Raw genomic sequence first — 14668 nt, 5'->3', positions numbered from 1 at the left:
GCTCGCTAAGCGGAGCGCAGTGGCTCGGCGCGGCCGCCTGGGGGCAGCAAGGGGCGCTCACTCCAAGGCTGTGGACGCGTCGAGCATTCGAAAGGAAGCTGCGGGACTCGAACCCCCCACCTGCTCGTCCGCCGTGGGCCTGCAGGCACAGACCGAGCGAAGCGCTCTCCTGCGCCGTGGCGCACTGATGACTGGCGCTCGATGACTGATGACTGACGCTGGTAGGGCGCGCGAGGGAGGCGCTCCGGGGGCGGGGGCGGGGGCGGGGAGGGGGCTCTTTGATGACATTTAACGCGTGTTTTTCTGCACCTGTTCTCTAGGAGAGACGCGGGAGCGCGCATCACACAGGGGCTCTCAATCGCAGCAGGATCCGCAGGCCCGCGGCACGAGCCCGAGCTGCTTTACACAGGTACGGTTCGCTGGGCGGGGGAGGGGGGGGTCTAACCTTGAGCAGCATCGTTCGCAGCGCGAGCCGTCGTTTCATATGTTCATTTGACCGAACACTTCGTGCGCGTGCAGTGAATCTGGAAACATTGTCGCGGGTGGCGGTGGGGGGGCGTTCGGTGGGGCCGTAAGAGGAGCGGCGAAAAACGGTGTTACTGAAGGAGCGGAGCGGAGAAACGATGGCGGAAGGGTGGGGTGGGGGGGTGCGACGATGGAGGGGTGATCGCTCGATGGATGGAGGAGCGGGGCGGAGCGGAACCGAACCGAACCGAACCAGGCCCGTGTCTGCGCGCGCCCTACCGCCTTAGAATAAAGAGCCCGCGCGCTCAGTGCGCCTCATCCCGCCGGCCGCCGCCGCATCGTCTGCGTGACGCAAATCACGGCGCCCCCCCCGTTCCCCCCAGTCCCCCCCAGTCATCATGGCAGCAAGAGCAGACCGAGCAGCGAAACCTGCACAGGATCAGCGCAGACTGCTACTGCAACGTCCCCCCCCCGCCACGGCCGATACAGTGTGAATGTGAATGTTTAGTGCGGTCCCTCCGTCCTTTGAGTGCCGTGTCTGTGACTCTGAGCCGCGTCATTAAAGCTGGACTGGAATGCAGATGTGCTGGAGGCGCCGGGAGTCCTTTTTATAATGGGATGTGAGCCAGCGCGCACCCCCTCCCCCCACACCGACTACACTGTCACACACCTGCAGCCTGGTGTGGAGGTGGACACGCGGAAACACGCTGATGGTGCTCCTGTGTCACTGCTGCGAGGGGCACGTGACGCACTTATGGTCACTCCACCTTTAAGTGCATCAAGTTCCCTTTCTGTGGGTGTTTTTGCCTCGTCACCATGGCGACGCCTCAGAGCCAGAGCCGCTCCAGTTGAGTTCCGGCCCTGCTTTCCCTCCTTCCTGTGTCACCTGCGCTCTCTCTGTCCTCTCAGGTGCACCGACTCTCTCAAGACATGGTGTCCACACTGCTAGCTGTGACACTCTGTGTCACCCTGCTACACCTGTCCACAGGTAACCAGTGTGTGTCAATGTGTGCGTGTACACGCTTACAGTCTTCACCGCTAATTTTACTGGGGTGTGTGTAAAATGCGCTGTCATTGATTCAGTTTGCCCCTCCCCCACTTTAAGGCCAGACCTTGGGACTAGGCGAACTTGGGGATGATATCATTCACGAGACCCCCGACCCCCCGGAGGAGCAGTTCTCTCGGCGCTCCAGTGCTACCCCACAATCCCTCGGGGAACTCATTCATGCTGCGCTTCTCAGCAAAGAGTACCTCGGGCAAACGCCGAGCTCTGCTGGTAGGAACGGTGTCATCATGAGCATATTTGCATATTGGCTGTGCACAGATGACCTTGTCCTCAGTAAAACATAAAATACTGTTCACCTGTTTTAGGAACAACTACCAGTCCCACGCAGGCAGTCCCTCCCGTGCGTCAGTCAGGGCCTTCGTCCACCATGATGTCACCTGGAATACTCACCACAGCCGCGACGTCGTCGGGGCAACCGCGAGCGTGGGGCGTAGTGACGTCATCGCCCTCGCAGGAAGAGACCACAACAACTTTGATTACCACGACAACCATAACTACAGTGCACACACCAGGTGATCACTCTGCCAGTAGCATCTGTGCAAAACTTTTCTACTGACTATCATGTGCATATAGCATGGTGACAAAGTCTGTGTTTTGATGAGATTTACCACAAAATGCCTTTGGCCTCTGGTGCACTATACATTATGTCATGTCATGTAATACGGTGAGAACTGGGAACACCGCGGGTTTTGCCCTTTCCAGTCCAGTGTAATGCCAGTCTGTCGGGGGTGGAAGGAATTGTCGAGTCTCCGGATACGCACTCCTCCTCATCCCCTCTGTACGGACCCCTGGAGTGTACCTACACCATCAGTGTTTACCGCGGTTATGGCGTGGAGATTCAGGTACTGTGGTTTGGCGTGTGTCTCCCGTGTGGCATTCGGCCCAAGTCTAGGGCTCTCTTTCAGCTCTGTTGTCACCCGCCCCACCGTCCCCAGGTGAAGAAGGTGAACCTCTCCAAAGAGGAATCGCTCACCATCCTTGGGCTAGGGGGTGTCGGCCCCGAGCTCCTGGCCAACGAGACCCTGATGAGCGAGGGTCAGGTGATCCGCAGCTCCACCAACCAGGTGCAAGTTCATTACCGCAGCCTCCAGGCGACCAACCACGGCATCTTCAGCCTCCACTACCAAGGTATGGCTGAGCATTGCCGTTGCAGTGTGCTTTACCAGGGTAAAACAACACACACTCGGTACTCACATAGTGGGGTCCAATGCAACAAATTCATTTTACAGCAACTTATGAAGGCGTTTGTCCTTTCTCGTATAACGGGCTTATGCTTACGCACCGATGCTGTGCTTCACAAAGCTGACTGTTGTCTTTATTTCCTGCTTCCTTCCGTCTTGTCAGTCTCGACCAATCACATCCTTCAGTCGAGGTAAATCTAATATCACAACTGAAACAGCTCTTTCAATACCGGTACCGCTACTACAGTTATTACTATTTCTTTTATTAAGTCATGTATTGACCCTTTTCTCTCAGTGATTTACCCATTTATACAGCAGGGCCATTTTTACTGTACCAGTACTGTACAGGATAAGTACCTGGTTCAGACATTTGGTAATGAAGCTGCACAGTGAAAGAGAGGGGCAGTGGGCTTCTGAGATTTATTTCTTTAACATCATAAACAAGTGTGAGCAGAGTCTTTGTCCAGTGTACCATGTACTGTGTACCGTGTACCGTGTTTCATGCTCTGTGCGTCCTGGATGTACTCTGGACCTCTGCAGCTCTGCATTGGACAAGCAGTTATTGGTAAAGGGCAGATGAACGAATGTACAACATTAAAAGACAATCTAGGAAGAAGCATTTGTTGCAAGTATTTTAGAACGTGTGTGTGGGTATGGTTTTTAATTTCTTTCTCGGCACGTCATGCAGCACATACATTTGTGGGTTTAACAAAAGGGTTGAACTATATGGAATTTAATGTACGAATGGTTCATTATTTATTGAATGTAGAGCTTCAAAGTAAACAGAAGAGATGAAAAAAAAAATATATATTATATATAGACATTTGGACCAGAATAGGTGAACCAGGACAGCAGAAAAGCTCAAAGCTGCTTTTAACAACTTTACTTTCTCCACCCATGACTTATATACGATACACGTATAATACGTGTGTTGTATAATTACATTTAAAACATATATATTTCTATAAAATATATAAATACAAACAATAATGGTAAAAAAGTTGTCTGTATGTCATTGTCATGCATAAAAATCCTTTCCATTTTGGTACTTTAATTAGTTTCTAGAGAGCTATTTTTTGACGGGGAACCACCGACTCCTTTTCCCGTAACAAACGGTGGTAATCTGGTCCCCACGCAGCGGGAATTTGCCTAAAGGGCTGATTTCACGCAACGACTTATCCCCAGTGTGTACGGAACGGGTGTATGTTGAAGGACGCGCCACACCCCGGGACCTCAGGCTGCGTCACCGGAGACGCGTCCAGGCCGGGGTGTCAGGTGCATCGTGGCGTTGACACTCATCCATCTGCAGGGTGACTTTAAACACTCAACGTTTCTGTCCCCGCGAGACTCCAGCGCTCCTCTTTGTCTGTCTGTCTGTCGCTCTCAGCCTTCCTCCTGTCCTGCCCGTTCCCTCGCTCGCCCGAGGGCGGGGGCGTCACCGTCACAGACCTGCACCCGGGGGGTCAGGCTCACTTCCACTGCGACCCAGGCTTCCAGGTTAGAGGTCACGAGGTGGCCACGTGCCTCAACTCCACGCGGCCCCACTGGAGCTCGCCCGAACCTCAGTGTGTTGGTCAGTGCCCCGTGCCCTCTGGTCTCTGCGCTGCCCCGTCCTTGTCCTTGTGTCCGCTGACTGCAGGTTGCCATGGTTTCCTGTCTGCCCTGCATGCTGCTTCCTCCTGCTGCCTCCTTATCCCTCCCATCTCTGCCCCCATTGAGCCGGGGGTGTGTCTCGTTACGAAGCTCTTAATGCTGTCATTGTCGAGCTGTCGGCTTCAGCGGTACCGGGGCGAGAGTCCCGGTGCCCGTCTGAGCCATCAGACATCTGGAACATCCTCCAGATACTTCCCTCTGAATCTGTCTGCGGTATCGCCAGAGGATGAATTAATAATGTATGCAAGATCCGTGATATAAAAAGAGAGTGTTCCAGGCTGCCGGCACGAGATTACTTTCGACCCGTCTGTCCTCGTCCCAGCTGTGTCATGTGGAGGGTGGATCAGAAACGCCACCGTGGGTCGAATCCTGTCCCCTCCGCCACCCTCTGCCAGTAACCATAGCAGCAGCAGTAACCTGAGCTGCCACTGGCTGCTGGAGGCCCGCGAGGGACACAGGCTCCACCTCCACTTTGAGAGGATGGCCCTGGATGAAGACGATGACAGGTGAGTGACGCTCACCCCATGTCACCCTAAATGATTCTCCTTATGAAGGAGTTTATTAATTGAGCTGAACCCTTTCTCCAAAGCGACTCTCAGAGCCAGCCTTGTGCATGGAGCCATTGACACTGATTTACCCATTCATACAGCAGAGTCATTTTTACTCTATCAGCTGAGGGTTAGTGACAGTACTGATCAAGGCTACTACAATGAGCAATGGCATTCAAACCCAGCTCTTTTGAGTGGAGAGCGGTGGTTTAACCCCTAGGCCAAAACTTATGAATTTGTTGTTTTTTTTTTTTTTTTTTTTTTTTTTTAATTTATTTTCCTGCCAGATGCTCCTACCTAAATCTGCTCTTATTTCTTTCTTTGTCTGTTGGTGTGAACAAAAAATGGAGCTATTTATATAGCTCAGCTTTTCCTGAAATTCTAGCTCTAGGTTACCTTGGTTCCAAGGTACAGCAGTGGCTGCCCTGCAGGACTGTCAGGGTGGTTTTGTTAACAAACCTCGACAAAGTTAATGCACTAAAAAGGCAAGCAGGTGGGGTAGTGCTTAAAGGTGCTGCCTTGTACTCTGAGGTTTCAGGTTTGAATCCCACCTCCTGCTGTATTACCCATATACTATTTCCTGAATTGTTGAAGTAAAAATTGTCCTGCTGTGTGAAAGGGTAAATGAGAGTGAGCACCTCAGCACTGTAAGTGGCCTTGGTAAAGATGTAATTATATTATAATTGTAAAAACTGTTTGCTGTGTTCCTCGCAGGCTGATCGTGCGCAGTGGCAACAACTCCCTCGCGCCGCTGCAGTTTGACTCGGACCTGGACGACGTCCCGGAGCGGGGCATTGTAAGCGAGGGCTCGGCGCTATACCTGGAGCTCACAGCGGACTCGTCCACCATCCCCCTGCTGCTGGCGCTGCGCTACGAGGGTCAGCGGAAGCGACGTCTCCTCGCGCTCGTGCTTCCTCGCACCTGTGCCGAAACCGTGCTCACGCCTCCCTTCCTCTGCGCCCTCAGCCTTCGACGCGGAGCACTGCTACGAGCCCTACCTGGCCCATGGCAACTTCAGCAGCAGCGACATCAGCTTCGCGTTGGGCACCACTGTCTCCTTCTCCTGCTCACCGGGCTTTGTCATGGAGCAGGGCTCGGGGGTCATCGAGTGCGTGGACCCCAGCGACCCGCACTGGAACGAGAGCGAGCCAGTATGCAGAGGTGCCTGTGCCGTGCGGTGCAACACATCATAACGCCTCGGTGTGCAGGAGGCCAAACTGACCGTTCTCCATCCCCCTTCCCGTTTTCGTGCCAACGTCTCCTTCTCCTCGCAGCCCTTTGTGGGGGGGAGCTGAGCGACCCTTCGGGGACTGTCCTGTCACCCGACTGGCCCCAGAGTTACTCCAAGGGCCAGGACTGCGTTTGGCAGATCCACGTCAACGAGGACAAACGCATCGAGCTGGACATCCGCATGTGAGTAGCGGCTCCTTTAACGGCTCAGGTTCTACGCTGTGGTGCTGTTGAGTTGTGTTTCTGCTCACTGTCTGGGAAGGACTCAACAGTTTGCTGATCTCTCTTCTGAGTATCCATTCACAGCATCCTTCTCCCATTTTGCTCCTCTTTCTTAAGCCTGAACATCCGCCACAACGATGTCCTCACCATATTCGACGGGCACGACTTCACGTCGCACGTGATCGGCCAGTACTTGGGCTCGCGGGAGCGTTTCCGGGTCGTTTCGGGAGGATCGGAGGTCACCATTCAGTTCCAGAGCGATCCAGACGATTCTACCTTCATCCTCAGCCAGGGGTTCCTTATTAATTACCGTGGTAAGGGGTGAAAATTACCTCTGGGGTTTCGTGTTCTCGGTCAGTGGTCGGTGAAATGATGAGCTTGGGGTTATTTAACTCGCTGTTATTAATGTCGAAATGAACTGTTGTCGCCAATCAGAGGTGGAGCGCAACGACACCTGTCCTCCGCTCCCACCAATTGAGTTTGGCTGGAGAAGCTCCTCCCACCCGTCAATGGTGAGGGGCAGCGTGATGACATATCAGTGTCAGCCTGGCTATGACATAATCGGCTCTGACATCATCACTTGCCAGTGGGATTTATCTTGGAGTAACAGCCCCCCCACTTGTCAGAAAGGTAAGCTGCAGTAGGTGGAGAAAACGTGTAAATGAGGTGGCATCCATTCATCTTCCGACTGTAAGCTCCACCTGTGCTCCCCAGTTCAGCAGTGCTCTGACCCCGGGGAGGTGGTCAACGGAGCACGGTCAGTACATCCCGAGCCTGGCTTTGCTGTGGGCACGGTCGTGCGCTTCTCCTGTAACCAGGGATACCAGCTGGAGGGCCCCAGCCAAGTCTCATGCCACGGACGCGACACTGGGACCCCCAAATGGAGTGACAGGAGCCCCAAGTGTGTCTGTGAGTCCATTGTGACTGCATTCCTGTCGGCACACCGGTCTCATTCTGACCATGGTTACCATTTGATGACCATTCCGTGACCGTTTTGGAGACAGTAGCCATACTGCCATAAGCAACATGTTTATAACATTTGGCTTCAATAAATTGTAAAGTATTGAAATTTGACACCTTACAAGTGTCGGTGAAGACTCAGACATTTTGGCTCCTTAAGGTCCCCAGAAATGACACCGACGCCTCCCCAGCGGCGGCATGTTTCACTTTGACTCCTCCCTATTGACTCTACATTTGACTGAGTCCTCTGTAATGACTCCATATTTGACTCCCGTTCTTCTCCAAACACTTAGCTGGATGTGCTTGACGCAGATGTGTGTAAAATGACCTGTTGACATGACTGAGCGTCGCTAACATGCCGAAAGCACTGGTTCTTCCATCTGCAGCGTCTTCCGTTCCGTGCTGCAGCGCCTGAGAGGCCATTAGCGCTGCTCCCGCTGTCAGTGTCATTTACACGCTGCTCCGTGTGACTGACTGCCCTCTCCTCCTCGCCCCTCTCTAGTAAAATACGACCCATGTCCAAACCCAGGCGTGCCCGACAACGGCTACCAGACGCTGTACAAGCACAGCTACCAGGCGGGCGAATCCCTGCGCTTCTTCTGCTACGAGGGCTACGAGCTCATAGGGGAGGTCACCATCAATTGTGTCCCTGGACACCCATCCCAGTGGAACAGCCCACCTCCCTTCTGCAAAGGTGAGAGCGAGGACACCTGAAGGAGATGGACCTTTAGAGGTCCCTTTTATTTTGATTATACTTTCTGTTATTGCACGACCTTCTCACCCGTTATCCGTTTTTCCAATCACAGTCGCTTACGAGGAGCTGCTGGACGACCACAAGCTTGAAGGTAGAAAACACGGCTCTCGCTCGTCACGACTGTCAGGCATCATTCGTGACAGTCGATAATAATATAATAATATTACCTGGTGCGATGATAATCACGTTTTAATTTCCTAGTCTCAAGGACAACTGACCCCTCGCACCAGATGGATGGCGAGAACATCGCCTTGGCCATTTTCCTGCCCATTATCCTCGTCATCTTCCTGATTGGAGGAATCTACATGTATTACACCAAGTAAGCAGGGCTTTCGGCCAAGTTTTTCTCAGCCACACGTGTCCATTTGGGGTCCGGCTCGTGCTGTCCCCTCCTCTCTTGTGCGTCATGTGCATCAACTGTGTGTTCTTCCCTTAGTATGTGTAGGTTCCAGTGGAAACCGCTCTTCTGGAAATCTCTCTCACACACACACTCCTACAGCCCGATCACCGTGGAGTCGGACTTCAACAATCCTTTGTACGAGGCCGGGGTAAGACCTGCATCCTTGTGCAGCCTGTAACTGAAAAATATGCGCGTCCAAGTGTCTCACCGCACGCCTGCAATGGCTGATTTCCCCAGGACACGAGGGAATACGAAGTGTCCATCTGAAGAAGGAGACACAGCGGAGCGATGTGGCTGAGAGGACAGAGGTTTGGTGGGAAGGAGAGGGGGACGCTTTGCAGTCTCCTCCTGTCGGCTACCTTCATTACTGCCATCGTCTTGTCCCTCCCGCCTCGCCCCCCTTTCCACCCGATGTCTGTACAGAAACACACCTCTGTCCATTAGCATAAGTCTGTGTGTAACATGCGGTCCGTCCATCCGTGTCAGTGTTCATCCGTCGGTCCTGTTCTCCTGAGCCTCGGTGTCACCTCATCTGCTGTCTTGTGCACAACAGTCTCGCAGTTTTGTTGTTTTCAGTCTATAATTAGGACTGGTGCCTTAGAGAGGGGGGGGTGTTGAGAGGGATGGTGAATGGGGACAGCAGGCGGCAGCTGTACAGAGACTCACAGGTTGGCAGAGAGGCAGACGCGCGCGCGCACACACACACACACACACACACACACACACACACAACAGCAACAGAGTGAATGTAAATATTTTGATCGAGGCTTACATGTATATGTACTGAATCTGTGCCAAAACAAGACTTCCCATCAATGTGACATCCCTGAGCATCTGAACTTCGTAGTCTTAGTACCTTCTGCATCTTCCATCTGTAAAATACAAGGATAGTGTTTTGTTCTTAGCGGTTTGTACGAATGCGTCATCTTTATACTGTGAAGGACAAGTGGCGGGAGAGCAGCAGGACATCATCGCTTTCAAGGCACGCAGTGATTGTATTCTCTGTTGCTTCTGCTGAACCATGTTATTACAGTTATAATTAACAATGATTATTATTGTTATTAATGCTGTTGGTGTTGTGTATGCACAATGTTGAAAATACTATAAAACTGGTTGCTTGCTGTGATGCACTATTGAAAAAAGTATTCTTTTAATCAAATTATGGTTCCTTTAAGTTCTGTTGAGCTGCGTCGCTCTCACTGTACCAACGAGGGTTTGACCTCATTCTCATGGTATTATTGCTATTATTTATTTTCATTGTTTTGCCGTCAGCGGCAACTGTTAACGACTTTGCTGAGATTGACGATGAAATAAACATTTCTCTGTTGGATGGTGCGGCGTGTGCCATATGTTTGGTGCGTGTTGTCCTGCGTGAACGAGCGCGGCCCGCGCTTCCGGAACCGCCGGTGGACCTGGACTTGCGAAGGACTGCAGAATCCGCCCGTTCGTGGTCACCGCAGGGCGTAAAGTGCCGGTATGCCGGAACCCGAACAACGGCGTTTTTCTTCAAAATGCTGAAATGTGCAACCTGCATAGAAGAAGGAAGGATGTTTAGAGGCCCCGGGCACGCGGGAATGTTCCGGAACGCAGCCGACATGTGTACGACGACATCGGACACACAAGAACATTAGTAAGCCGAGCGAGACGGCCACACACCACGGCGATGCCGCGTGTCGATACACACGCGTGTTACACGCGTGTTACACGTTATGACATGATGATCATGATGATGTGGCCAACTTTCAATACCTGCTCTAGGCTTTCAATAAACTGCAATAATTACAGTATTCTTGTGCAAATAAGCACGACCGTGGAACATTCTAAACGTGTTGGCGAACAAATGACAAAAAAACAAGCTACTTCGTAGCAGCCGAGTGTCTGACGAAGGCATTACGCGCCAAAACGCAAACATCAGCGGCGCTCAGCGAATCCTCTGCATTTCGTGAAACCAGAGGAAAACAGAGTTGCCGCCCATTTTGGACACTGCACGAATCACGGATCACCGCACTGCTTGATAGACAAGGCTTTTATCCATTCAATGTTGAAGGTATGTCATCGTTAGGCGTTCCTTTCTCCAATCACCGGCTACTACAGTGTTTCACAGCCATTTTTTATCCAATAATTGCGAAACGGAACGCGTGATAGACAGTCCTCTTAGCCAATCACCTGCCTCGGTTTCAACGACGACAGGGAGGCCATTGTGATTGTTTCAAGTGCAGAAAGAGGAAGACGGGTCTGCGGCCGCAATGACCTCGTAACAGCACTTTATTTTTCTTTTTATTTTGTAAGCTGATTTCTTCGTGCTCCTGTTGCTCTTGTCAACATATATACCGCAAGTGAAAAAGTAGCGGCGCGTACATACCCGTCTGGGCCCGCTTCACGGTGAGTGGCTAGCCCGCTAGTAGTTGAGTAGCTAGTAACTCAGCCTCAGCCTTAGCCGTTGGAAAGTGACAGTGAGTGAGTGAGTGAGTGAGTGAGTGAGTGAGTGAGTGTAGTACTCAGTGTTTACCCTGTTTACCTGTCAGATAGGGCGACAGGACGTTTTAATGCTTTGGAATGGGCTTGTCTGCTAAACAGCAGCTTGTCAGGAGTGAGTCGGCGCAGCTCATTCTGGGAAGTTGAGCGGCGCCGTGTCTGAGGGAGGGGTGAACGTCGTGCTGGAAGTGCCAGCGGTGCAGTGGGTGGCTGGAATCGCTGGGAAAAAGGAGATTGTAGCCGAACCGGATGGGTTTGGGACAAGTGAGAGTCTCTGCTGCTGTCCGTAGTGCGCTGCAGCTCGAGACGGATGGCAATCGATGGCTGAAAACATTCATTGTTGATCTTTTGACAGGTACAGCAAGCAACACACACACACAAGATGCTGACACAGCAACAGGTGAACACAGACCCAGACAAGCACAACATTAACAAACCGTGAATTAAGAAATAAGCAAAAAAAAGGCAACAAAAAGCAGCACTGACAGCTCAACTGGAGCGGTCGATAACCGAAAGTGGACCCCTCCAAAGCTGGGGGGGGGGGGGTGTGAGCGTGAGCGCGAGCGCAGCGTGATGCGATGGTGCAAGAGTTGTCGTTTTCGCACCCCTGCGTGGAGCGATGTGGCGAACCCTGTGCCCTTCACCTTTCCGTGTTTCCTCCGCAGCTCACTTCCCACCCCCAATGTCGGCCGAAGCCTCCGCTGGAAGCGTGGCGTCGGAGCTGCTTCTTGCTGCGGCAGGGCCCCCCGATGGGCTGAGTGAGGATAAGGGAGGCGGTGGTGGCGGCCTGGCAGGCAGCAAATACGTGAAGCTCAATGTGGGAGGATCGCTGCACTACACCACCGTGCAGACGCTGAGCAAGGAGGACAGCCTGCTGAGCCGCATGTGCACCGGCGCCGCTGAGGTCACCATTGACCCCGAGGGTGAGAGACGGTGGCCGAGCGGGCGGGCGCTGCCGTGTTTGCTCGTCCCTCCATGGTCCGCACGTGCTGTATTGCTCTCTTTTTTTTTTTTCAGGTTGGGTGGTGCTGGACCGCAGCGGCCGCCATTTCAGTCTAATCCTGAACTTCCTACGCGATGGATACGTGCCCCTGCCCGAGTCCCAGAGGGAGCTGGAGGAGGTTCTGGCAGAGGCGCAGTACTACCGGGTGCAGGGGCTCATCCAGCATTGCTTTGCTGCTCTGAAGGTTAGACGTGTTAGGGTGCAAATGTGTGAACTTGTGGCCATGGAAGCGAAGTCCAGAGTAAGATACAGCAGCAGAATGATGTGACCACTTTCCAAGGAAGAAACGAAGTATTTGCTTAGCAAGAAGTAGTATTTTACTGCAGTGATCTACTCTGGAAACTCTCTCTGTGAATGTGTAGATGACCAGAGTGTTTAATTTTGTGCTGCTTGAAAAGTGCATGTTTGATGTGCAGGACAGCTCACTGGAACTCTGGAATGTCTATAGACTCTTCTGGAACTCATCAGAGGGTGCTATGTATGTGCTCTCACCTGCGAAAGGGTGTAACCCTCTGATCTCGAGCGCCTGCTCTGTGTATGTGCGCTGTTTGCAGTGTGTCGGTGTGTGCTTTCTGCCTGCAAGGTGCTGGGAGCCAGTGCTGTTCATAGGACTAATGAAAACACGGGGGGGGGAAGAAAAAAAAACAGAATGCAGTGTGGTGAGGCTGAGCAGGCAGTACCTGTGTCTGGAGATGGCTTTTCTTTGGCGAAGGTTAAGCCAGATCATTCACAGTAAAGTTGTGCTTTACTGGGGTTTTGTGGTGCCTCTCCTCCCTTTCAGAAACTGCGCGAGGGCTTTCAGGGCTCTTGTCGCATTCCTATGATCACGTCGGCCAAGGAGGAGCAGAGGATGATCGCCTCTTGCCGCAAGGTGAGCGAGGGAGTGCAGCGGGATGGTCAGGAAAGATGAGTATCTCCACTGATGAGCTCAAGTAGACACGAAGAGGGTGCTGCTCAAGGCAGAGGGGAAAGGCGCAGAAAGATGTGGGAGCGCGAGATGTCACGAACGTGTTTGTCCACGTGACGTGTTGCTGAGCTGCGAGGTGAGAGGTTCGTGGAGAAGCAACACTGTCATTCGTAATGATGATTCTGTCTTTCAGCCTGTGGTGAAACTGCAGAACAACAGGGGAAACAACAAGTACTCATACACCAGGTACTGCACTCAGCCATGTTGCCTGCGGCACCGTATGTCATCTTACCTCATCACACGTGGGCACACTTGTTTAGCAGGCTGCTTTAATGACCGGCAGCTCTTGCTGTCTCAGTTCGTCAAGGATGATGACTTATTAAAGACACATATAACCTGTGCATTCAAGGAAGCGGGGCGCTATTTATGCGACTGTACGATTTGCGACGGTGTTTCTGCTCCCATCTGTTTCATACCGGCAGCAACTCGGACGACAACCTGCTGAAGAACATCGAGCTCTTCGACAAGCTGGGCCTGCGCTTCAACGGTCGTGTGCTCTTTGTCAAGGACGTGCTGGGTGACGAGATCTGCTGTTGGTCTTTCTACGGCGAGGGCAGGAAGATCGCCGAGGTGTGCTGCACCTCCATCGTTTATGCCACGGAGAAGAAGCAGACCAAAGTAGGCGCTCACGTGGAGCTCTCTGTTCCATCTCAGTGCTGCAGTGTCCTGTACCGTCTTCTTACTAGAGTCACATGCATTCACACGCAGCTGGCATGTATGTGAGAAATGTTTCTGACCTCAGGTGGAGTTCCCAGAGGCCCGCATCTTCGAGGAGACCCTCAACATCTTGATTTACGAGAACGGCAGAGGGTCTGGGCCTGGCAGCCTGGCTTTGCTGGAATCCGGAGGAGCGGGGTCCTTGCCGGGTGCCGGCCAATCGGAGGAGGAGGGTGCCGGTGTGGGAGGAGGCGACCGCAGGGTACGGCGCATCCATGTCAGGCGGCACATCATGCATGACGAACGTGGACATGGTCTGCAGACAGTCTATAAGGACTGAGGATGAAGGAGTGGTCGATGGGCGTGGGTCACATGGCAGAATGCGGTGTGACGAGGAAGGTGCCGGCTGCAGTGGTCAACACACCAACTGGTAGTGGGTGTGGGGGTCAAAACCACACGCACTGCTTGCTGGGGGCAGGGGGGTGGGAGTTGTTAACACTGCGCTTCACTGGGAAGGGGGGGGGGCTACATAGGGACCAGAGCAGAAACATTCCCATTTGAAACCTGGGCACACCCTCACGGTTCATTTAAAAGCTTTGTGTATGTATGTATGTATGTATGTAAATGTCTTTCTGTACTTTTTTAAATTAATTTATTATGTTGATTATTTATTATTCAGTGTTTATTTTTTAAATAAATTATTGTTTTCCAGTACAGGGGGAGATATTGTTTGTATGCTGGATGTTCTCCAGTGCTGTATTCTTTTTATACGGACACGTTTCCATTAATGGAGGGGACGGGCGCAATAGCGACTGCGCCACCCATTGGCACCCGTGTTTAGGGCACTGTGTTGGAGACTGTACGCCTTCCGGTTTTCCTGACCGGAACCGGAACCAGAACCGTCCTCCGCCTGAGACACTGGTCCCGAGCTTTCCTAATAAAACAATAAAGCGCTTTTTTAAGTACAGAGGCTCTGTTTCTCCCTTCGCTTCTCTCGCCTATTGCTGCACCTGCCACGACATGCGATGCAAGCTGAAGAAAAACACAAACGCGCCCTTTGCGCGCTCTCCCGCGTCTGGCGCGGACG

The 14668-nt window shown here is 52.5% G+C and overlaps 2 protein-coding genes across 3 annotated transcripts; both read left to right on the top strand.

Annotated features, from left to right (window-relative positions):
• Positions 1-6: 6 nt before the first annotated feature.
• On the top strand, positions 7-9813 carry sez6l2 (seizure related 6 homolog (mouse)-like 2). Of its 2 annotated transcripts, XM_029253898.1 has the most exons (20): positions 7-221; positions 321-409; positions 1375-1453; positions 1571-1741; positions 1837-2043; positions 2234-2373; positions 2467-2659; positions 4100-4285; positions 4688-4871; positions 5628-5791; positions 5880-6074; positions 6188-6326; positions 6483-6679; positions 6801-6995; positions 7080-7274; positions 7828-8019; positions 8132-8170; positions 8281-8398; positions 8516-8627; positions 8717-9813. In XM_029253898.1, the coding sequence occupies exons 1-20, from the start codon at positions 209-211 to the stop codon at positions 8744-8746; spliced, it is 2838 nt and encodes a 945-aa protein (XP_029109731.1). In that variant the 5' UTR covers positions 7-208; the 3' UTR covers positions 8747-9813. The 2 variants fall into 2 exon arrangements, with proteins under 2 accessions (XP_029109731.1, XP_029109732.1); XM_029253899.1 differs by lacking the exon at positions 4100-4285.
• An 850-nt stretch (positions 9814-10663) lies between these two features.
• kctd13 (potassium channel tetramerization domain containing 13) lies at positions 10664-14632 on the top strand. Its single transcript, XM_018764440.1, has 7 exons — positions 10664-10861; positions 11620-11877; positions 11972-12141; positions 12739-12828; positions 13058-13110; positions 13347-13542; positions 13667-14632. Exons 2-7 carry the CDS (start codon positions 11637-11639, stop codon positions 13919-13921), a joined length of 1005 nt encoding a protein of 334 aa, XP_018619956.1. The 5' UTR covers positions 10664-10861; positions 11620-11636; the 3' UTR covers positions 13922-14632.
• Positions 14633-14668: the final 36 nt, after the last annotated feature.

The sequence above is a fragment of the Scleropages formosus genome, chromosome 8 (genome assembly GCF_900964775.1).
Source record: "Scleropages formosus chromosome 8, fSclFor1.1, whole genome shotgun sequence".
In the NCBI taxonomy this organism is placed as follows: domain Eukaryota; kingdom Metazoa; phylum Chordata; class Actinopteri; order Osteoglossiformes; family Osteoglossidae; genus Scleropages; species Scleropages formosus.
Note: the sequence above shows the minus strand (reverse complement) of the source record. Positions and strands in the feature narration are given on the sequence as shown.

Bases quoted from the DNA above. Each gene is read 5' to 3' on its own strand.
- kctd13 (XM_018764440.1), top strand. From the start codon at position 11,637: ATGTCGGCCGAAGCCTCCGCTGGAAGCGTGGCGTCGGAGCTGCTTCTT. The intron at 11,878-11,971 runs GTGAGAGACGGT...TTTTTTTTTCAG, and splicing joins GGTCACCATTGACCCCGAGG to GTTGGGTGGTGCTGGACCGC. The intron at 12,142-12,738 runs GTTAGACGTGTT...CCTCCCTTTCAG, and splicing joins ATTGCTTTGCTGCTCTGAAG to AAACTGCGCGAGGGCTTTCA.
- sez6l2 (XM_029253898.1), top strand. The intron at 1,454-1,570 runs GTAACCAGTGTG...CCCCACTTTAAG, and splicing joins CCTGCTACACCTGTCCACAG to GCCAGACCTTGGGACTAGGC. The intron at 2,660-4,099 runs GTATGGCTGAGC...TGTCGCTCTCAG, and splicing joins CTTCAGCCTCCACTACCAAG to CCTTCCTCCTGTCCTGCCCG.